Source organism: Amphibalanus amphitrite, unplaced genomic scaffold (genome assembly GCF_019059575.1).
Source record: "Amphibalanus amphitrite isolate SeventyFive unplaced genomic scaffold, NRLGWU_Aamphi_draft 000127F_arrow, whole genome shotgun sequence".
Taxonomy (NCBI): domain Eukaryota; kingdom Metazoa; phylum Arthropoda; class Thecostraca; order Balanomorpha; family Balanidae; genus Amphibalanus; species Amphibalanus amphitrite.
Window position 1 is genome coordinate 247269 of NW_024881622.1, and position 23292 is coordinate 270560.

General features: G+C 48.1%; 2 protein-coding genes across 3 annotated transcripts in view; both read right to left on the reverse strand.

The window, feature by feature from the left end:
- Positions 1-850, reverse strand: part of LOC122381762 (band 3 anion transport protein-like) — a 48551-nt gene extending 47701 nt beyond the window's left edge. The window contains exon 1 of the mRNA XM_043366357.1: positions 719-850. The gene's annotated coding sequence lies outside the window, so the exon portion shown is untranslated. The remainder of the gene's footprint in view (positions 1-718) is intronic.
- A 19220-nt stretch (positions 851-20070) lies between these two features.
- LOC122381765 (TBC1 domain family member 20-like) lies at positions 20071-23265 on the reverse strand. 2 transcript variants are annotated; one of them, XM_043366362.1, is made up of 2 exons: positions 23162-23265; positions 20071-22453 (listed from the first exon to the last, which is right to left on the reverse strand). In XM_043366362.1, exon 2 carries the CDS (start codon positions 22443-22445, stop codon positions 21051-21053), a length of 1395 nt encoding a protein of 464 aa, XP_043222297.1. In that variant the 5' UTR covers positions 22446-22453; positions 23162-23265; the 3' UTR covers positions 20071-21050. The 2 variants fall into 2 exon arrangements, with proteins under 2 accessions (XP_043222297.1, XP_043222298.1); XM_043366363.1 differs by lacking the exon at positions 23162-23265 and adding an exon at positions 22930-23110.
- Positions 23266-23292: the final 27 nt, after the last annotated feature.

Here is a 23292-nt window from a genome sequence, read left to right on the forward strand (position 1 = left end):
AAAGCAACACCTGCACTCTGCAGCACTGCTTTACGTGCGGACCGTGGTTAGATTTAAACCCATCAGGATCCAGCAAAGTCAATTGTTGCAGCAATTTTATCTCATAGCAGCAGTCAGTCGGTTGTTTTCTTTTAGAAGAAAATATAATCAATGACAGACAATGGCAGACAACTAATCTTGCTATGCCGGAAAAAAGGTTAGAAATCCAACATGTAAACTGAAAAAATAAGCATATTCGCAAATAGACGCCTTTCTTAAACAAATATCAGAAAAACTCCGATACCAACAATAGAACGTACGCATGTGATCCGCAAACCGCCAGAACTAGATCTCGCGTGTTTTATCAGCTTCCAAAAGGTACAGCGGGCACACCTTCAATAAAAAACAGCTGCATTATGTACTTCTACCCCTCGCAATGTATAAAATCTAAGCATGGCTGAAAAAATCACATCCAATGCCTAAATGAAAGTTGAAAAAGCGATATCGATGACAAAACCTTAGAGCGAATAGCTACCTTTTCAATGAGGAGAGCATGTATGGTAGGTATGCGTTTGCAGGCATTTGAGAAAAACTGGAAATTTCAGTTTCGCCCTTCATATACAGAAAATAAACGTCTACTTTCTAAACGTAAACAAAAGCGAGACGAGTCCCAAGATCCAAAATCATCCGAAAAAAGATAATGAATGATAGTTATCTATCAGTCGGTGGAATTTCTCACCTTAGCCGATGTCCTCGCTAAGTGTCACTATCACTTTCCCGAGCACTGAGGCACCTCTATGTGTCCTCAGTTCCGCGATTGGCCCCACTGCGCGCGTTCCACCGGTCGCCGAAACACTGAGCCCCGGCCAGCAGCCGGCTCAGTTGACCGGGTCGCCGCCAGGGACCGCGGCCGGGCGGGCAGCCACCAATCAGCGCGCGCCCCGGCGCACCCAGCTGACTAGAGGGGACGCACCCAGCCCGCCGGTGCCTGGGTGCACCGCGCCTACCCCGTATCCGAGGCAAAAATACCAATCTGCCGCTGAGAAACTGAGGAAGTGTCCTTCGCTGGCGGTCCCGGGAACCCAAATAAGCGCACTACGCGTATATCATCTACCGCGTTCCACGCACAAGCGCGGACGCCGCCGGGTGGCTCGGGGATGTCGGGGGCCGGGCCGGGCCGGGCCAGTTTTTACCATACAGGCCGGGTGGTGGCCGGTGTTTTCTGGCCGCACGTGGTGCGAGCAGAATGCCAAGCTGCTTAGGGGCGGCCGTGCCGAATGCTGATGACGAGGCACGCATCTACGCAAGGACACTTGCGCAGTTTGTGCTGCTCGAAGAAGGCGAAGAGAGAGTGTGAGCGCGAAGTTTGGTAATTGTTTTTGCGCGGGAAGAGTGATCGAGGCCTATTTTAGCCAAAGGTGCTGTGACGCGGCAGCTGCTGGATATAAATGGTGACCGCCAGAGGCATGGCGAGGCGCCACAGGTTCGGTGCCTATTGAAAGCGACAAACAATAACAAAACTGCCACCATTGGTGGAATTTTGCAGCTCAATACGTATGTAGGTAACTGTTGAGCAGTGAATTTCAACAAACTTTCACGAAGAAACAAAACAGGAACACTGGTCAAACCCATAAATCGTAAAAACTCATAAAACAAACTCATAAAACATTGCAATTCGTCTCGCAAGCAAGACGAACCGATCAAATATGTGAGCTTTACCAGTCCCTGAAAACCTCCGAATCGGCTATCAGCATCTGAACACTGAATGTTGACCTCAAGCGTTCAACTTTGTTTACGCCCCCCCCCCCTTCAATCGTTCTACTTCGAATAATACGACCACCATTGAGGCTCTTTACTACACACCACTAATAAAAACGTGCAGTCGTCTGGGCATGCTTAGGCCGCTCATTCCGGCCCGATGAATAGGGCGCAGCAAATGACCCATACCGCAGTAACGGGCGCCCTCCGAACGAGACTGGTGGATCATTCACCAATGTCTGATGGCGAAAAAAACACCTCTCAGTGGAGTGGAGGCTGCCGACACACTGCCTCCATCCATTCCAGAACATTTCCCATTGACCTTGGTTGACCTTGAGCGTGCCTCCCGCTGTGCTGGAGATTTAACGCCGCCACCACCATCCGGGGGGACCCCCGCCCCTGGCGGTCACCTGACCTTGGTCGACGCCAGCGCCTAACAACAGGTTCATCCAAGTCTGACAGATTGGACGGAGGCTGTTTAGGAAATATGAATATTGACGCGCGTCACTCCGCGTGGGCTCTCGCAGGTAAATTGAGGAGGATATTTAGGATTATGAAGTAGGGGAGAGTGGGGTAATTTGGCCGGTGGTGTAAATTGGCCGCCCCCACCTGTACGATGTCTAATAAAAGTGAGTGAATTAACTCTAGTCTCTAATCATTTGTCATGGGTAGAAATAACTGGAGGACAAATGTCAAAACTTTGCCCCTCGCAGTTTTATTCAAAATTAATAAAACGTTAATTTCATTAGAAAATGGTAACTTTTACTTCTGTTTAAAAAGTTGTATAACATGTAGTATTTGGGCTAAAAACGAATTCAGACATTATAGCGCCATTCTTGGGGGTGTTCAGCAGTTCCAAGAGCAATTTTATCTAATTCCGTATAGCCGTGATGCTTTATAGACAAAAAATTTCAGAATGGCAATATGGGGTAATTTGGCCGGGACTAGCGGGGCAACTTGGCCGGTGCGCTCATGGTCACAATGTTGGGACGGCCGAGTTTTCATGGTCAATTGTACCATAAATGACATGATTCATGACCAACTTTGACTACTTTGATGCCTTACTTCCGATTGGTCAACTGTAAGAGCATGTGACGTCATCAAAGGTTACCAAACGTTTTTTGCTAATAAATCCTTGCATAAAAATGGTACAGCCGCACAAATGGTCTCATTCTGTTCAGCTCGCCAAGGCGCATCGAATGATATGCATGATGACCTTGAAATCACGTGACCTTGAGGTCAAGCGACCTGATGCAACGTGACCTGAGGTCAACCTTTGACATTGACTTCTCAAGGTCAACTTATATATCTTTCGATGCGGACTGACGAGAGAATTACGATGGTACTCGAAGTTTTGGCCTAGCTTGATTACTTCAAAAGTTATTCGTAAAAAACTGTGATCGCATCTATGTAGAGCCGCTAATTTGGCTATTTTGACCCCTGTGACCCCTGAGTCAACCTCCAAAATGCGGCAAATGCGTCATAGGACACACGTCATCGCTGAATCTGAAGCTGACTCGCAATATAACAGAAAAACCCGACCGCAAACTAACACCGGCCAAATTGCCCCACACCCCCGGCCAAATAACCCTGCTAGTGGGGCAATTTGGCCGCCTTGCAGACCTTTGTAATACGTCACAATTTCAATATAAGTAATTACTCTATCATTTCAAGTTCACTGTCCAGTAAAGCAAAATGAATGCGACACCTGCCAGCGTTGAGAAAATGCAGAAATGTGTCGTCAATTTTAAGTTATATCGTTTTCTAAAAAAAGCGGCCAAATTACCCCACTCTCCCCTATCTCACTGAATCATGAATAGACGACAAAGAAAATGAGATGATTATGAGGGCGAAATCGCTATCTTTATCACGCTACCAGCCGATTACCAGAATAGCGAACGACCCTAGACGTCTGGGCTAAGTCAGCTTAGCATTTAGTAAGGATGAGTCTACTATGGAATAATTATATTACTTGTCATTTGTATTTAGAGTTTATCAAGGATGAACCTCGTGGACACATGTGATATGCTTCACTGTCGAGCTAGAAACGTTTAAGACAAGGGAATAAGGTCGTTTACAAAAAGGATGGTCGTCATCAAGAGAAATTATTTAATAAAATGTTTGCATGAGACCAGAGTCGAGAAAAGTGTTTGGTGCTAAGTCAGTAATTGCTTCGACAGATGTCCTGTGTCCATGCTGTGGTCGTGGTGTCAGGGCACCCCTTTTCTTTCAGACGGTTTCGGCCTCGTCAGCGCGACCCAGTGAAACTGATCCCACCGCCAGTGACCTGGTTCCAGCCGACAGAAGAGCTCGACAAATATCCACGAGAGGATACCGAGCTGTTTAGGCGAACACCTCACACCGAGAAGGCGGCGCTGTATTTCTGATGCAGCTTCCAGTAACTGCGTTTGTGTCACATAACAATAACACCGGCGCACAGTGGGCCAGGCGCATCAAAAAAGCGGAATTAAGTCGAAAATCAACTTCGGTGAAATTCCTGTAATTATGGGATAGAGTATTGTAAAAATGTACAAAGTTTCCGAATAAGCAAGTTTCCTTTCCCCAATGTCAAGGCAGATGATGCTATAACGTCGCAAAGTAGGACTTACCGACTGGAGATGGAAATGACTGTTGTGTGCCATATTCCGTTCCCCCGATTCAAAAGCTCTCAGCGTAAAATCATTAAAGTTATTCCGTACAAAATAGCTTTTAAAAAAACAGTCGGTATTTCTGCGCATGTTTCTCGTACTCAAGTTCCCGGGAACTATTTCATGCTTACTAGTAGCGGTGGGGTTTACAGTGCCTGTTCGGAACCGTAGTAGTGCAACGACGCAATGAATTTATATAAGGATATAAAGAAAACGTCACCGAACAACACGAAGATATTTGCTGCCTGACTTTCCTCAAGGTGTATAGCTTGCTGCCCAATGCAAATATTTTGCGCATTTTTGCGCGAAATGGACAAATAAGGGTTTAACCCTCGCCGGCATAGGCCGTTTTGCATCCCTCGACGGCACAGGGGGATGCGACCCTCCTCGCGTTTGGCGCCTAATTGAGCTAGAGCCTCGCGGAAAAAAACCATCGTGTAGGTCGTCACGAGACGAAGCCAACAGTACCCGGTTTTAAGGTCATAGGTCAAATGGTGACCTCTGAGGTCAGGTCAATGGCCGAAAATCGGGACCTGTTAGAACGTCGTATAGTGTGGCTGCTAAGGGGTTTTTCGGGATGCTGATCACGAATATCATGTTAGTTTTGATCACAGATGATGTCTTCATGCATTTAGGCCAGGTCGGGTCAGCTCAGGTCAGGTCAACCAGTATGGGTCCTGCCGGGTATTCGTAGTAGGTGTCAACCCGCCTCTGACAGCTTCGTAACATGTTACGAAGGCACCAAAACTACTTCGTAAATGTTCAAATGGTTCCTAAATTCGAATTCAGCTCCAAAAACTAGCCCAGAAACATGTAAAACTCGAAAAAGTGAACCGAGGTCATCGAAGGTCAATGACCTGACCTGACCTTCAGGTGACCTTTACACCCACCCTAATGCATGGGACAAACATCATATCACATGTTTGAACGCTTGAAACCACGAAAAGACTGCAAACGCGCGGCCAATGCGGCATAGTGCCCGCCTGTCCCAGGCATATGTGCAGCGCAGAAATTAAATAATGACGTCATAGGTCAGTGACCTAGCGTAACCAATCAAATTTGAAAATGGATATCGGATTCGGCTTTAGCATGATATTTTACCCTGTAACGAATAATTTTTGGCACCGCAGCTGTGCTCATTGATTTAATTCCGCTTTTTTGAAGCGCCTGGCCCACTGTGCGGCGACTGCGACGCCGAATGGCGAGTATCATAGCTCCTTGTGAGATCGAACCCGACCAACTCCAATGGTTGACTGTGAGGTCGACCAGACCTCGTTAAGTGAAAATGGTGATCTCAGCACAAACCTGCAGTAGCATGAACAAAACCCGTCTAATATGGCGAGAGAGCGGAAATCGAATCACTGCTGCCGTGCGAAATAGAGATTAAAGGGACTATCCCACCTTTAACATGGGGTTTGAGTTGAGATAGCCAAGTTTGCGGCGAGGTTCAGAAACCACTATCTATCTAGGTTGCAACCCTCGCGGCCTCTTGGTGTTGAAGAAATTCGTTCCCTTCATTTGAAAATGGGCCTTGTACAAGGCCCTATCTTCAACATGGAGCGACCGTTAGTGTGACGTCACCTCGTTTAGTCATTCTGATTTAAATGGGTTTGTTCGTTGAAAAATCGCTTAAAACTTGGTCTGAACTTTGTTGTGGTGCCTACAGAGTAAAAAGAATCAGCTTTATGACAGTAATGTGGCCTGGGGAAGGAGGTAATTTGGGGCTGTGACGTCACATATTTGAAAGTTTGTGTTTGGAATATGGGAAGCCTAAGATGTTTAATGAAAAATAAATGTCAGAACCGTGTTTCTGGTCATCCAATCTATAAAGTCGGGCACAATTTAACTGGTTTTAACAACATTTTAGAAGGTGGGATAGTCCCTTTAAATGCGACACCACAAAACGATACCAGCGTGCCTTCAGTGTCCACCGATTTTGAAGCAATCAGTGACAGAAGGACAAACAGGCGTGTCTTGTGCGATTTCTGCATTTTTGAATGGATTCCCGGCCGTTTACACTGAGACCCGCCGCCCTTCGTCACCGTGCTGCTCCTAGTGCTAGCGTGTCGCCGTCACTGCAGTCTCCGCTAGAGCCCATGCTGCGACGCAGTCTCTGATACGCCACCCGGCACAGTATTCCCTCCAACTGTCCACATACTAATATTCGTCATCCGAAGCATGCCTTGAAGCTATACGGTAAATAGGCCTATGTGACATTACTAATTGTCCTAAAAATAATAGCGATAAATGTTAATAGGTATATGTAAATGTGCAGTGTTATTGTGCACAGTGCACTGTGCAGTGTGCTCGTTGCCACAGCAGTAAAACAGATTTATGGATTCACAGGATCCGATAAAAACAAACATCTTATCCTCATAGATGTTTTCTTTTACCGCTTCTTCAAATTATCGGGCATCATACGTGGTGTAGAAGAACAGACGACCATAGAAAACGGACCGGACCGAAGATACCATACCTTTCAAAAATCAGTTATAATATTAGCTATTCGACGTTGCAGTCGCCGGTGTTATTGTTATGTGACACAAATGCAGTCACTATAGAGGCCGCCTCGACGAGATGCTGCCGCCAAACTCAACCGGACGCCGGGGGCTTTATAATTACTAATTAGTGTAGAGACCGGAAATAGAAAAGTGGCATGTGAAAATACTTTTTACTTTAAAAAAATACATAGAAACTTTTAAAATGATTTGAACCCGATGCCTCATGCCAAGAACTTGAAAAAAAAAATTGCAGTCCCATCGGCTCGCACAGCCTCCCTTCATACTACCCGTGCCAATCGTGTCCCCGAGGGCATACGCACGCACGCCGCTGCTACTGCTGCTGCTGCTGCTGCTGCTGCTGCGGCGGCGGCGGTGGCGGCGGGCCGAGATCGTATCGTGACGGCCCGCCATTGGGGCAGGTCAGGGCAGCCGTCCTCGGCGGTAGCGGCGACGGAGCCGTCCCTGCGCGCGCCATCCGTCGGGACTCCTGGCTCAGTCGCACTCGCCGGTGCCCGGCCCACCGACTGGTGAAAGTGTTACAGACCAGGTCACTGCCCGGGGTCGTCGACAGGAGAAGAAAAAACGTCGGACACGCTTTCTGTCCCCCGGGCGGAGACTCGTAAAACATATCGGCGCCGCGCCGTACGGGGAAGGAGGCGATGTGGACCATGGGATGGACAGATCTGCGTGTGATTATTGCTGATATTGAAAGTGCGATGACAGTTTTCAACGAAAACGCTCCAATTACTTCCTTTTTCATTTAGAAACATTCAAGCAGATCGCACATTAGGTACGCACTTGTGAACTTGGTCTGATAAATATGGCTAGATTACTATTCAAGGCTGAAATACCAATAAAGGTCACGTAGTAAATATAAAGGTACTGTATTATAGAAAGCCTTCGCAAACGCGTTTCGATTATATCATCTTCAGTGCTAGCTTCCCATAATACAAAAAGAAAATGGTACAAAAGTTCACAACACATCGCAAATACACACGCTGCAATTTTTTCCTCACAATATCACGGGTAAAATGTTTTTATATACTTCTGGAATGCAAGACCGCAAATCGCCCCTCCTAAGGTGTAAAAGCCCCCCTTATGGTTCGTACATGGCACACTTTGAATTAATGCCGACTCAAGAATTTTTCTGTGCGATCTCTTCAGACCTGATTTCACCGCCCTGGCTTTATCCCACTTAGGTAGGTGACCCTCTGTTTCGGCATGTAACGTAATTGAGTTAGACAAATTATGATTTATCAAATCACGCTTGTGTTCAGTTACTCTGGTTTTAAGCCCTCTGTAAGTTTCACCGATATATACTTTTGGGCAGCCCCCACAAGGAATTTGGTAGACTACGCTGTTCGCCCTTCGCTGTCCTTCAGTTCCTCCCTTAATCATGTCACCTATTTTTGTTCCAGATTTTTCTATCAGCCTAACACCTGCTTGATTTAACCCTTTTGCTAAGGATTGCACTTGTTCAGAGTGTGGCACAACAATGACTCGTTTGCTTTTCTGTTGTCTTTCTTCATTTTGGTTCCTTGTATTTGCTTGTTCTTTCTTCTTTCTTATGCGTTTGGCACTGTTCTTGCATCTAATGAGAAAAGCTCTTGGGTATTTGAGCCGTTCAAATACCTCGAAAATGTGTTTGATCTCATCTGCGATGTACTCTTCGCTGCAAATACGGTATGCGCGCAGGAAAAAGCCAATGACGACCCCTGACTTTGTTCTCATGCTATGTGCAGAATAAAAATGAATATAATCCTCCTTACTTGTTGGCTTTCTATAGACCGCAAACTTTACACTAACATCTTCCCTGATAATCTTAACGTCTAAGAAGTTAAGTGTTTGGTCTCTTTCTTCTTCTAGTGTAAATTGAATGCTCCCATGTACTTGATTCAGCTCTTGTAGCTTCACGTTTAGATCCATTTCCTCTGGCGCAATGACCAAAATGTCATCCACATAACGATACCATTTTGTATCATTTCCCATCACCTTGCTGAATTCCTCCTCCTCTAACATTTCCATAAATAGGCACGCAGCAACTGCGCTGAGAGGTGAGCCCATGGCAAGCCCCTCGTTTTGTGCATATTCTTCTTTGTTGAAGATGAACGGATGAAAGTTGAGGCAGAGCTTTATTAAAGACAGATAATCCTCTTTTGGTAATGGTAATGAATCTTCAGTTAGGCCGTTCAGCGCTTTTTCAATCGCCTTTATAGCGCCGTCGATAGGGACGTTTGTAAATAGCGCCTTGACGTCAAAGCTCGCTAGTTTTTTCCCGTTAAATTGCGTTTGTTTTAACCGCTCAATGAGGTCCCCTGAATTCCTTAAGTGAGCGTCACTTAAGCTTCCCAGAGTCATTGTCAACGGTTTGGCTAGTATCTTAGCTAACCTATGGGGCGCACTTGCAATGCCTGACGTAATAGGGCGCATCGGTATGCCCTGTTTGTGAATCTTTGGGAGCCCTCTCATTTTAGGTGGCAAAGGATCTTGTTCCAATGTGTAAAGTAGTTGTTTTCCTTGTTCAGACTTTTTAAGAATTTTTCGAGCCTCTTTGTTGTGAGCCTCGAGTGAGCCTCGAGTCATTGTTGTGCCACACTCTGAACAAGTGCAATCCTTAGCAAAAGGGTTAAATCAAGCAGGTGTTAGGCTGATAGAAAAATCTGGAACAAAAATAGGTGACATGATTAAGGGAGGAACTGAAGGACAGCGAAGGGCGAACAGCGTAGTCTACCAAATTCCTTGTGGGGGCTGCCCAAAAGTATATATCGGTGAAACTTACAGAGGGCTTAAAACCAGAGTAACTGAACACAAGCGTGATTTGATAAATCATAATTTGTCTAACTCAATTACGTTACATGCCGAAACAGAGGGTCACCTACCTAAGTGGGATAAAGCCAGGGCGGTGAAATCAGGTCTGAAGAGATCGCACAGAAAAATTCTTGAGTCGGCATTAATTCAAAGTGTGCCATGTACGAACCATAAGGGGGGCTTTTACACCTTAGGAGGGGCGATTTGCGGTCTTGCATTCCAGAAGTATATAAAAACATTTTACCCGTGATATTGTGAGGAAAAAATTGCAGCGTGTGTATTTGCGATGTGTTGTGAACTTTTGTACCATTTTCTTTTTGTATTATGGGAAGCTAGCACTGAAGATGATATAATCGAAACGCGTTTGCGAAGGCTTTCTATAATACAGTACCTTTATATTTAAAAAAGTTTCACTTATCTAATCATAATTGTCACAATGAACGTTCAACAACAAAGGTCACGTAGATTTGAATCATCTAATAGAAGTGCCCCGACGTGTCTACACAATTACACGGGTGGATGCTTTGGCCAAGGTCAGTGTGTACCCACCGGTATTGCCCAACGCATTTCTGTGATACACGCAACTGTCCATTAGGCAACCGCCAGGCCCAAAAAGGCCCGCCGGCTCTTCGCTTTCGTGGAACCGAATATTTTCTCCCTGCGCTCCCTCTTAGAGATCTATTCTGAGCCAGGAGTGGGACCGGGCCGCATCAATCGGTTAAATCCCCAGTTCGGTGGCGTCCAGTTCCAGTCATCTCTCAGGGCGCCGCCGCCTCCCCGTCTCCCCGCTCTGCGGCCTTTGTGGCGCAGTTTCGCCGCGGTGCGCCGCTTCTGGCCGCTCCATTCCGCTGTCGGCCAGTCAGCTACGATTAGCGTTCGTCCGCCGGCGGATTCTCCGAACTGAATCTCGGGAGAAAAACTGACCGTCACGCCGGGCCTGTCCCGGGACCGGCCCCGCCACTCGGTCAGTGGCTCCTCCGGGTGACAGAAATACGATACAAATATGCCAGTGGTGTGAAAGTAAGAAATAAAATAAATGATCTTGCTTTCAAATACAAAAATAACTAAGAGATACTGTGTTGTGGGACAGATTTAAACCGACGAACGAAATAATTAAAAAAGCCAATCGCCAATGATAGCACAGTATGGTGAAAGACGACTGATATTTTGCTTCTCAAATAATAAACGAACGCTTTCGGATCCAAACGGGGCAGTTGGGGCAAAAATAAAACTTGCAGCGCCCTAAATCAATGAAAACTTCTCATTTTTTCAGAATAGAAAGAAAACTATACAACTTTGTTTCCACACCGCTTCAAAATTCGTCAATTTTCATCAGAAAGGCTACATAAATTGTGACATTACCACAACTCAAGTCTCATACCATTAATTGTAATAATACTCGACAGCACACATGGGCTGTACGCGAATTGCTGTCAGTAGCGGCGAACACCTACAGTTAAAAAAATGCCAAAATCAAAGGGGGGCACGGTGCCCTCCCCGTTCCGCCGCCTATGATTGCTGTACGCTGTACGCGAATTACTTATATGGTGTACACTGTACGCGAATAAGTTACCTTTACTTTTACTAAAAACCAGTTGCCCAAATATAGACGCACCTCCCAAATTTCACTTTGATAGCAGTGCACAGTTTAGCGTGACACTCATCACCTCATTCATCGCTACTTTCCGATTTAGCAGGCTCATAATATGAATGACAGAAGAAACTGTCGGCATCCAATAATGATAAATGACGTCGTTAGTAAATGTAGTCGGAGAAGAACACAATCTCTGGGGGTTTAACGCCTTTCTTCTTGTGAGAACCAGTTTCAAAACGGACCAACTCTTCGTGAAAGAGCTGACGTCATTATATGGAGGGAACAGGTTCGATATCAGCCCGTCGTGACGTCAGAAGCCGTCGGACCAATCATGTGACACATTCCATCCCACAGTAGGTGAATAGTGAAACGGTAAGATAGGGGAGGAGATAGGACGGTGCCCTGCGGGACGCCAGCCGCAGGCACTGGACAGGTTACGACACCGGAGCCGCCTAAATACAGGGTCATGACTGTCGACGGTGGTAACTGTGCGCACATTTTCAGTTATGAGTGATACGTTTCCATTATATTTAGTTTTCCATTGCCGGTATAAAAAGGCGGAGAGGGTTAACATTCGCCTTCATTACAAATCATTCTAATTCTACAATTGACTTCATCAAATGGCAAAGTCGTGGAGCGCCAAAGTGATCCCATTAAGCAATGAAAAACCGGGAAAATGGAGCGAGCGACGGTTTAGATCTAACAATATATGATTTTATCATGTTGACATCCATCGCTATACAATCATGCAGTGCGTATCAAGGTGCTATTCTATGATCTGGATCTGATTACGGAGCGAGCCATGAGTGACATGTGATTCACGATGTACGTGTGTGTACCTATACATCATATGTGCGTATATGAACGAAATCTATACTATAAATCCTAAAAAGTACCCCGCCGTGTGCGACGTAGTCACTTTGTAGCGCTTATTGCGGCGGCGTCCGTTGACCTACGGCCGTGAAATTTTACAGAAATGTGGGCCATCTTTACACGTAGGTCGTATTAAATTTTGGACATGATGCGGCCAGGGGTGCGCCCGTGGCGCGTGCTCGCGTGCCCATAGGGTTAACATTAGAATCGGCAAAAACACGCTATTGCTCGGGAACGGTGAGGGCTACGGGGGTGAAATTTTCACTGCAAGTCGGACGCGTGCACTCATTTGTCGTATTAAATTTTCGAGGGGGTGGGTTCAGCGGTGTGCACGTGGTGGGGCCGCGACCGGCGCCGAGCAGAGGGCACGTGCTTTAGGCTCAGTTGTTCGCTTAAAAAACTGAGTGGGCCGGCAGGTCATTGACCTTTGACAACGAAGGCCGACACAAGGCACCGCTCGCCAAGAGGATTTGCCAGTAAATACAATTAATTTGTTTTTGCAACATCTCAGCCGTTTCTGGGCCGATTTAGCTGAAACTTGGACTGTCGGTGGTAAGTGTAGGGTAGGGTAGGGTAGGGTAGGGTAGGGTAGGGTAGGGTAGGGTAGGGTAGGGTAGGGTAGGGTAGGGGATTGTAGGGTAGGGTAGGGTAGGGTAGGGTAGGGTAGGGTAGGGTAGGGTTGGGTAGGGGATTGTAGGGTAGGGTAGGGTAGGGTAGGGTAGGGTAGGGTAGTGTAGACTAGTGTAGAGGTAGGATGGGGTAGGGTAGGGTAGGGTAGGTTAGGGTAGTGTAGGGTAGGGGTAGGGTAGGGTAGGGTAAGGGTAGGGTAGGGTAGTGTAAGGGTAGGGTAGGGTATGGTAGGGTAGGTTAGGGTAGGGTAGGGTAGGGTAAGGTAGGGTATGGTAGGGTAGGGTAGGGTAGGGTAGGGTAGGGTAGGGTAGGGTAGGGTAGGGTAGGGTAGGGTAGGGTAGGGTAGGGTAAGTTAGGAGTAGGGTAGGGTAGGGTAGGAGTAGGGGTAGGGGTAGGTAGGGTAGGTTAAGGTAGGGTAGTGTAAGGGGGAAGGGTAGGGTAGTGTAACGGTAGGGTAGGGTAGGGTAGGGTATGGTAGGGTAGGGTAGGGTAGGGTAGGGTAGGGTAGGGTAGTGTAGGGGTAGGGTAGGGTAGGGTAGGATACAGTAGGGTAGGGGTAGGGGTAGAGTAGGGTAGGGTAGGGTAGGGTAGGGTTGAATTGAGTAACATCCTAACTTATTAAGGGCTCGAACAACTCGCATGCATCACCATCATACTTTATAGTTCAATTAAAAGCAGTTACCCAGTTCTACACAAATAATACCAATAATAATGCAAGTTTCTACACTCAAACTAATGCATCCGTTTATCATACATATCAAAACATACAGTTATCGCGTAAACCTGTACCTCTAGTCTATATTATAAATCCTAAAAAGTACCCCGCCGCCGCCCACGCCGTGTGCGACGTAGTCACTTTGTAGCGCTTATTGCGGCGGCGTCTGTTGACCTACGGCCGTGAAATTTTACAGCGATGTGGGCCACCTTTACACGTAGGTCGTATTAAATTTTGGACATGATGCGGCCGGGGGTGCGCCCGCGGCGCGTGCTCGCGTGCCCACAGGGTTAACATTAGAAATGGCAAAAACACACTATTGCTCGGGAACGGTGAGGGCTACGGGGGTGAAATTTTCGCTGCAAGTCGAACGCGTGCACTCATTTGACGTATTAAATTTTCGAGGGGGTGGGTTCAGCGGTGTGCACGTGGTGGGGCCGCGACCGGCGCCGAGCAGAGGGCACGTGCTTTAGGCTCAGTTGTTCGCTTAAAAAACTGAGTGGGCCCGCAGGTCATTGACCTTTGACAACGAAGGCCGACACAAGGCACCGCTCGCCAAGAGGATTCGCCAGTAAATACAATTAATTTGTTTTTGCAATATCTCAGCCGTTTCTGGGCCGATTTAGCTGAAACTTGGACTGTCGGTGGTAGTGTAGGGTAGGGTAGGGTAGGGTAGGGTAGGGTAGGGTAGGGTAGGGTAGGGTAGGGTAGGGTAGGGTAGGGTAGGGTAGGGTAGGGTAGGGTAGTGTATTGTAGTGTAGTGTAGTGTAGTTTAGGAGTAGGGTAGGGGTAGGGTAGGGTAGGGGTAGGGTAGGGTAGGGTAGGGTAGGGTAGGGTAGTGTAGTGTAGTGTAGTGTAGTGTAGTGTAGTGTAGTGTAGTGTAGTGTAGGAGTAGGGTAGGGGTAGGGTAGGGTAGGGTAGGGGTAGGGTAGGGGTAGGGTTGAGTTAAAAAAAGGCCTAACATACAAAAGACTTGGACACTCCGCAACTATCGCTATTATATTAAAAACAGCTACCCAAATCTACCCAAATAATACAGCTAAAATACAAGCTACTCACCCAAACTAATGCATCCGTCACATATAATTAATCAAAACATACAGTTATCGCGCAAACCTGTACCTCTAGTAAATGTTAAAAAACAAAAAATACGGAGCGAGCGAAGCGAGCGTAGTCTTTCCTTAGATAAACGGAAATTTCTGAGTATGAGCGGCCGGCCGGCCGGCCGGCCGTGGTCACGCTTTTGCGAGGCTTATATCTCAGCAGCCACTTGACCGATTTACACGCGGTAATTTTTGTAGGGTAGCTTCATTCCTTCCACCAAGTATTGGACTATTCCCGATGCATGTGGGTGACCCCTTATGCACGTGCCACGTGCAAAACGAAGAGGTGTCAGTTTTGTAATTGTTGCAATATCTCGGTAACTACTTGGCCGATTGTGCTGAAAGTTGGCATGTAGGTAGGCACCCACTAGGCACTGCATATACATGTGCCAGAGTTGGGGTGCTGCTGCACGTGAGCACGTGCAGGGGTCGTTTCCAGATCTCGGGAACGGCTGGACCGATTGCGCTCAAATTTGGTACACGGTTAGGGACCGGTTAGTAGGGTGCCGTGCACAAGTCAGTTGGGACCCATTTTGCACGTGCGCACGTGCAGGATGCCGCTTCCAAATCTCGAGAACGGCTGGGCCGATTGTGTCCAAATTTGGCACATCGCTAGAGACCAGTTAGTAGGGTGCCGTGCACAAGTCAGTTGGAGGTACCCCCTCGCAATTTCGCACGTGCAAGGCCCACCCTCTCGCTCGCTCCGTTAGTCGCCCCAAAAGGCGTTATACTGGTTTAGTTACGTTGTTGTTTACCTACTGTAGTAACTGTACTAGTCCTCTCTTCAACGTAGTTATGTCAAAACAAGAGCAAAAAGTGTCAGCTCCTGAATATTCTCTTTCAGGTCAGTTCAACAGATGCAAAGGGCGCTTCCCGCCTCAAACAACAGCCGCGAGATCATAATTTACAGGCAAACAAACTTCTCAGCGTGACGTGCGTAGGTATGTAAGGAAGCCAAGTGCAATGGAGAGATGAAAATGGCCGGGGAGAGGGATAAGCGCCGTTCAAAACAACCTATACATTATCCTGGCCATTCAGGCCTAAATGCAGATCACCATGCATGATGATGATACCCGGAATGATAGGTAGCATACCCTTGACTAATATCAAATTAACGTGGTGCAGGTATTGCAACCAATAGCCACAACAGCCCAGGGACAATTGATATGTGAAACTGGCAGCCTATCAGTTGGCACCCGAGCTGCCTCAATTACCACGAGCCACGTGCACCATGAGCGATACCAGCCGCCAGCCGAGCAGCACATTTACGACACGCCGCGGCCCTGCGGACGCGTCCGTCCGTCAGTTACGACACGGCAGCCCCGACCCAAACGGGCAGACTGGGACTCTGGCGCGCCGCTCGCCGGCCCGAACAGCCACCTGATGCGGCCGGCCGGCCGGCGCAGATGGATCGGCCGCGACGGGAGGCCGGCCGGCCCGGCACCGAGCCCCCGGCAAGGGCACCTAGAGGACGAGCCGACCTGGCGCGCCCCGGCCCGCGCCGGCCTCCTCAGCTCAGCTCGGAGCGCGGCGGCACCAGCCGGCGGCCACGCTCGGCGGCCGCGCTAGCCGCCGCGGGCGCTGGACGCGGCGGCGGCACCACGCTCCTCCAGCATGGCCGCCTCATGATCGAGGCCGTTTTTGCGGCTGGCCGGGCGCCGGTATTCGGCCGCAGGCCCTGGTGCTCTGTTATGTTCCTCGTGAATAGGAGCTTGTTCCGGGAGCCAGCGAAGTGAGTGGGTGTGTTTTAAACAGCCGCTGCTGATGTCTCTGTCTAGGACCAGACGCCAATCATGAATTAAAGGCGAGATCTCATCAGTTTTATTGCCATGTGTTTTTCGTGTCATCCAAATGCTTTGATTGAATGAATTCCCGAAGCTAAATCACATGCTAAGCGAACTTGACATGCTGGCTTCACTATAGCCAAAGAATCGAGGAAACTCGGGTACACAACAGAATAAGAACGTTTCAATGTCTAAAATGCCTCGAAAGATGAACACCATTTTTGAGAAAATAAAATTGCGACTCTTGCTTCACACTGATTGGAGATGATTTCGTGAGTTCCAGTTTCTCAATGGAAATCAGATTTCAACGGTTATAATTGTAATGCCGTCAGATCACAGATGGGTGTTTTAATGATCTTCGATATTTCAAAATAAAGCAATAAAATTGTCAAAATGTTACACCTACATCACATCAAGTACCTATCCTGACCTGATCTACTACAGATACCATAGGGCACCAAATTCATTTACCAAATAACACCAAATGCAGCATTAGCGAACCCAGAAGACCTTTTAGAGAATAGCCCGTCTTGTAGCGTTCGAAATTGAAAGTTTGCGTGTTCTTCGCACGAAACAATTCACTAACATCTGATTTGAGAGAGCTTGATTTAACCCTCGCCCGTATTGGTGTTTTGCCAGCCGCAAACGTAAAAGGGGGGGTCCATTGGACCCCCCCGCCGTTTAGCCCCTCATTGAGCTAGAGCTTCGCGAGAAAAAAAAACGAGCGTGTTGCCTGTGACGAGAGGAAGCCGACGATACCCTCCTTTAAGGTCCAATGTCATCGGTTGACCTTCCAGGTCAGGTCAATGACCCAAAAGTCGGGAAAATCGGGACCTGTTAGAACTTCGTAAAGTGTAGCTGCTATGGGGTATTTCGGGGTGGTGATCACGAATATCATGTTAGTTTTTTATCAATGATGATGTCTTCATGCATTTAGGCCGGGTCGGGTCAGGTCAGGCCAGGTCAACCAGTAGGTGTCCTGCGGGTAGGTACTCGTAGTGGGTGTCAACTGTCAACCGCCTGACAGTTTCGTAACATGTTACGAAGGCACCAAAACTACTTCGGAAATGTTCAAATGGTTGCTAAATTCGATTTCAGCTCCAAAAACTAGCATAAAAATATATAAAACTTGAAAAAGTGAACCAAGGTCACCAAAGGTCAATGACCTGACCAAACCTTCAGGTGACCTTGACAACCATCCTAATGGATGGGAGCAACACCATATCACGTGTTTGAACGCTTGAAACCACGAAAAGACTGCAAACGCGCGGCTAATGCGATCGCCATACGCCGAATCGCGATTCCGACCGACCATAGTCTCGAAAAGTAGGTCACAGGTCAAAGGTCATTTGGGTCAGGGTGATGAAATTTTCAGGGTAGGTGTAAACTTGATTATCACGAGGGTACTGAAAGTTTCGTCGCGATCGGCAGCTTTTTAAGCGAGTCATTTGCGAAAAACCGAGGGGGTCCGTTCGATCCCCCCCCCCATACGGGCGTGCGTTAAGTTTCGCAGCAATGCATTACAAGGAAGCGAGATCCGAGGAATCTTTGCAAACTTGATAACCTATTTGGAAAGTATGCCGGTCCTGTAGCATCCCAAACCACCTTTCTGGATCAGGGATCCGTAAATGATCTGAAGAAACACGCCGACACCCAGGAACCAGAAGCACGGAGCACCCTGCCCTCCCGCTCCTTCTCCGCTCCCGTCTCACATTTACACCGACCGGCCGCGAGTTTCCTAAGTGTGGAACTGCCCATACCTAAGGTCTATGATTGGCGCAAGCTTCGCCGAGATGACGTCACAGGCTTTGACGTCATGGCTCACAGTCGGCTGACCAATCGCTGCACGATTATAGGCTAGCGGCGCGCGGCACTAGCGCCCCTGGTGTTATTATGGGAAGTTGAGCAATTTTACATTAAAATCTAATGCATAGCTTGTGTTGGGAACAATTATGTATTACTAAGGCGTCAATGTCTGACAAATTAATTCGTCCATGCTCCTCACATTTTGCAAAATGCAAAGTGACCTTATATTATGCGTCATAAGGTACTACACTACGCTTCAAACAATCCACACAAAGCACCAGCCAGGCACTGTTACAAGTAGCGAGCAGTTAAGTGGCGGCAGGTGGCGCTACCATCTCCAGCATCGGTCCAGATGGCGTCACTCACTATCCGCACTATAGTTCCGCACTACCTGCTAATAAAATAAATAATAAATCCGCTAATAAATCTGCTAATAATCTCGCTAATAAATCTGCTAATAATAAATTCGCACTACCTGCTTATTTATGTCCTATTGATCATTCAACGCCGATAGGCAGTATTACCAGCCGTAATACTGAAGACATTTGCTCAATGCTGAAGCGAAACGCAGTGCACAAACCACACCGTCAAAACTCAAGCACCTCGTAGGAGATATTATTATTATTATTATTATTATGTCAAACATCCACCAACCACAGAACAGTGGGCATTACGGTGGCATAGCACATACAGACGCACACATGCATACAATTTCACACATATTCATATATGAACACTTAATCGACTAACACAATATTCGGCGCAGTGTGAAGCAATCCATACGCGAAGATATAAATAACCATGTGTCCCATGTATGACAAAACTGTGACAATTAAACCGGTTTTATATTCACGTAGAACAAGTTACTTTTTCTCTAGCTAGGGAACTCGCTAAAATTAAGACTGACTAAATATTTACGCAGGATAACTGGCTCCGCCTCTTCGCCAACTTAAGGACCCGCCATTCCATGCACCTAGCCGCCAGCGCCGAGTGATGACGTCACTCGAACGGGCGACGGTATGAATAGTTCCACACTTAGGAAACTCGCCGACCGGCCCGACCCCACGAGCCCGTCCCGACTCCAGCCACCTGTGGGCCTGCCTGCACCCCGGGGTGTCCCTCTCACGTGTACCAAACACGTGCAGCCCCACCACGTGGCGCCCGTCAAGGCCATCCGGTCGCAGTCATGTGACTGGGCCCGGCCCTGGCTAGGCTCTCCATGGTGCCATCACGTGACGGAGTGAATCCAATGCCACGACCCAGAATAGTGATGGAAGCACGAGACCGACGGGCTCCAAATATAGAGAGGCATATGATTACGGACGCGTTTTTGAGTGGAGGGTAATTTTGTCGGGTAATTTCAGTGTCAAGAAAATCAATGGTCAAGTGAGTGACTGAACAAGACGTTTTTGAGTTAACATGCAGACAACTTGACGTTTACTTGTGCGGGCACATCTCCCTCAGGCCTCAGGTAAGCTGGTTTTATTGAACATATCGCTGTGTTGCTGTGGATGTAATGTAGTTCCAATGTTATATAACGCACCACTGTAACTGTCGATGCGCCAGTTCCAGCCCCACTTTTAGCGTTCATCCCACATTCTCCCGTGCCTGCCCCCGCACGCCGCCTATAGGGTGTCCCGAAAGTTTGTTGACACATTTCACATATCAATAATGTGAGCATGTGAGCCTTTTTAAAATCTAGGTTTTGTAAGACTCTGACAAGATGCAGCACAATTTAGTTCAGCTAGTGCTAATTTTGAACCATGTCACAAGGTACGGCACAACATGCAGACGAAGCTTCCTATAAGCTGCCTATCACACGTCGCTGGCGAGGGTCACGTGAGCCCCAATGAGACCTGAAAAGACAGACGTCCATAAATACAATATATTTTCAAGGAATCATGACTCCCAATATAGACATTTCACCTTCAACAGGCTCCAAATATATAACAGCGACAATCTGGACCCATTCTAACCAAAAGATGTCGCGTCGTGTGTATCTTTGACTAGAGCACATAATGTAACAATCTGGCTAACATTTCCCCGGCTGGATGATGCACATTTAAATCGCAAAGCAAAACTCGGGAAAACAACATCTCCCAGCAATATACCTACATCTTCACGGAAGTACACATCGGAAGAGCAGGACAGGGTGTCATGACAAACGTGTCCCTTCAAGGGAGCAAGTATAAACGGCACAAGGACCCTAACACATTGGTCGCAGCTCAGAGATTGATGACGAGTATACAGGGTACGTGAGCATAACTGAACTGGCTGTTTGTACCTTCACAATAAGGCAAACGAAGTGACAAATAATTATCAACGAAAGCCCGAACTCTCCTTAAAAGGAAAACGTCTTAGCTGAACAATACAGCTAGAACTGAAATAATTTTCAATTTAAATAAACGTATTCGAAAGAAACAACAACACACTGAAAATCTTGTTAGAAACGTTTGCAGGTAGGTCTCTTACGGAAAGCTTGCCCTCGACAACTACGCCTATTAATGCTCGCATAAGGAATTGCACTTGATAATTCCACTAGCATATACCATGCAACACATAGGAGCGAGACAATACATGCTCATTGCTCCATCACAGGTCCCACAGAATGCTTACAACAGCCAACACCTCTAAACAACAGTCCCCAAGCGATCGACGACAAAGACAACGCTCTTGAGAATCCGACTCGCAGAAAAGTTGCGTTTCCCCCAAGACGGCAGAAACGTTAGGCACTGGTCCACTGACGGCGGTAGGGTACCCCACTCACCATCCCCGCCCGCTGACGGGTCCACCGTCGGACGGCCGCCGTCCCAGGACAGTCGACTGCAGGTCAGCCGTGCCCAGTGGTCCGTCAGTCCATCTTGGCCCTCCACAGGTGGACGGCGCCGGCCAGCAGTGCCACACTGATGGCCAGTCCGACAGCGGTCCAGTTGCGCGGCGGCACCCATGACTCGACCATGCGCCGCCTCTGCAGCGCGGCCCGCCGGCGCCGCATCCGTTCGCGCTCCTCCTCCTCGCTCTGGCGCCGCGCGCGGTTCAGCGCGTCCACCCGCGGTCGGAGCGACTCGGGCGGCAGCTCGCGCAGCAGCAGAGTGGCGCTCTCCATGAGGTCCTCCCAGGGCAGGTGGTCGGGGATGTCGGCCAGCAGGCTGTGCACCGCCGCCAGGTCACACTCGCCCGCCAGCAGTTCGTCCCGCCGGTGCAGCACCACGGCCGCCGTCAGGTAGACGGGCGCCAGCCAGCTGGTGGCCAGCACGTAGTCAAACAGACGCGTGATCAGCGAGAACTCGGGAAGGACGTGACTGAACCACGTGATGAGCCACGAGAGCGCGAACGTGGCCATCGCCTCGGATCGCAGCAGGAACTCGCAGACAGGCGGGTCGCGGGCCTCCAGCAGTGGCAGCACGTACGTCAGCAGGTCACGGGTCTCGTCCATGCTCGGTGCCATGAACACACTCAGGTGGCGCCCGGCCAGTTTGCAGAGGACGTCGAGCGCCAGCGGCTCGCCGCAGACCAGTAGCACGGTGATGGCCACGTCGTGGTAGCCCTGGTAGTAGTGCAACTCCGGGTGAGCGGCCAGCGAGCGCACGATCAGCGTCACCAGGCTCTCCTGCATGCCGAACCGCACCGAGTCCTCGATGCCGGGCGGGAACCGTTTGAGGGTTCGCTCCACGTCCAGCACCACCTGATGGTGGTAGGGGTGGGCGCGCACCTCCTCCCCGGTCAGCAGGGGTATCTCGCCGTCCGGCGCACAGTCCACCGGCCGGTCGGCGCGCAGCAGCAGCGGCCAGACGCGCCGGCGCAGCGCGTCGTCCAGCAGGCCGCCGCGCGACACAGCTCCCGCCCGGAGCGCCTCCACGTCCGGGGGCTCGGCAGAGAGGTGCGTCAACAGCAGGCGGCGCTTCTGCTCCTTCCAGGCGGCGTCAGGATCCTCAGTTTCTTGATCATCATCAGCAGCTTCATGGTCCTCATATTTACCCCCAGCAGCAGTCTCTGTGCTGGGGTTATCACTGCCAGACAACTTGGTCACATCATTTGGTACCTGAGGAGCTAGTGATTGGTCTGGAAGGTCAGGTGATATAGTGACATCTGTGTCTGCCTCTTGGCCGACAGAAGTGGCATTGCTTTGCATAACTTCAGTATTTCCCTCTGACAGCTCATGGTTTTCAGTGTTTGACTGTTGTGCTGCAGATGCCACAGTCCCACTGATTGTTGGCTCTTTGCTGTCTGAGGTAACAACAGTCATATTGGCACCTGTGGGGTAGAATGAGTCCAGGTTAGATTCTAATGGTGCACAGATAGGTACCTAAAAATTGTGGGTTGATTAGCACCAGAATGGATGTTGAAAGAACTGAAAATGATGAAGAAATAGCACAATATTTATGCAAGCAAAAGGATATAGCTTAAGCCAACTATTTCATTTTAAAGTGAACAATATCCAGAGGGCTTAGAAACATTAGTTGGGAGCAAAGCCGCAATTTCTAAATAGGTTAATAGGTAAACAATTTTGAATTCTGTATCCAACAAGAAACAAAAACTTTAAAACTCATAACTTTTAAACTGGAACATGTGCCATCAAAATAATTTGACTAAAAGTAGAGAAATGCAAGTTCTTGTCACTTTTATTGCATGACCAATATCATCATGCACAATCATCAGGCCACCTAAAATCCATAAATTAAGAGTTTGGGGTGTGCACTGCGGATGTTTTAAGAAGCATGTTAATTTACCTCTTTGACCATCTTTATAGTTCTGTCCAAAACGGTCAGCACATTACTCAATATATTATCGTTATTTAAGAGTCAAAACATTAAGTCTCTAGCATAAAATTAAATAAGAACAACCCAATAAATCGACCAGAGAATATGACACTTCTTGGTGACAATGGCATTGCTTTTACATCTTGTAGACAAGCTGTCATTAACTCAAATCATATCAAGTTGAAGTAACAAGTCAACTTACCAAAAAAGACCCAATGCAACGCAGCACAATCAAATATAAATTGAAAATTAAACGCAAAACCACCCTAACCTCGTCAATTCAACACTTGACAAATAAATCGAACCAGATGCGCGAGAATTGTAACGCGTAGC

Coding starts and splice junctions, on each gene's coding strand:
- LOC122381765 (XM_043366362.1), bottom strand. CDS start 22,445: ATGACTGTTGTTACCTCAGACAGCAAAGAGCCAACAATCAGTGGGACT.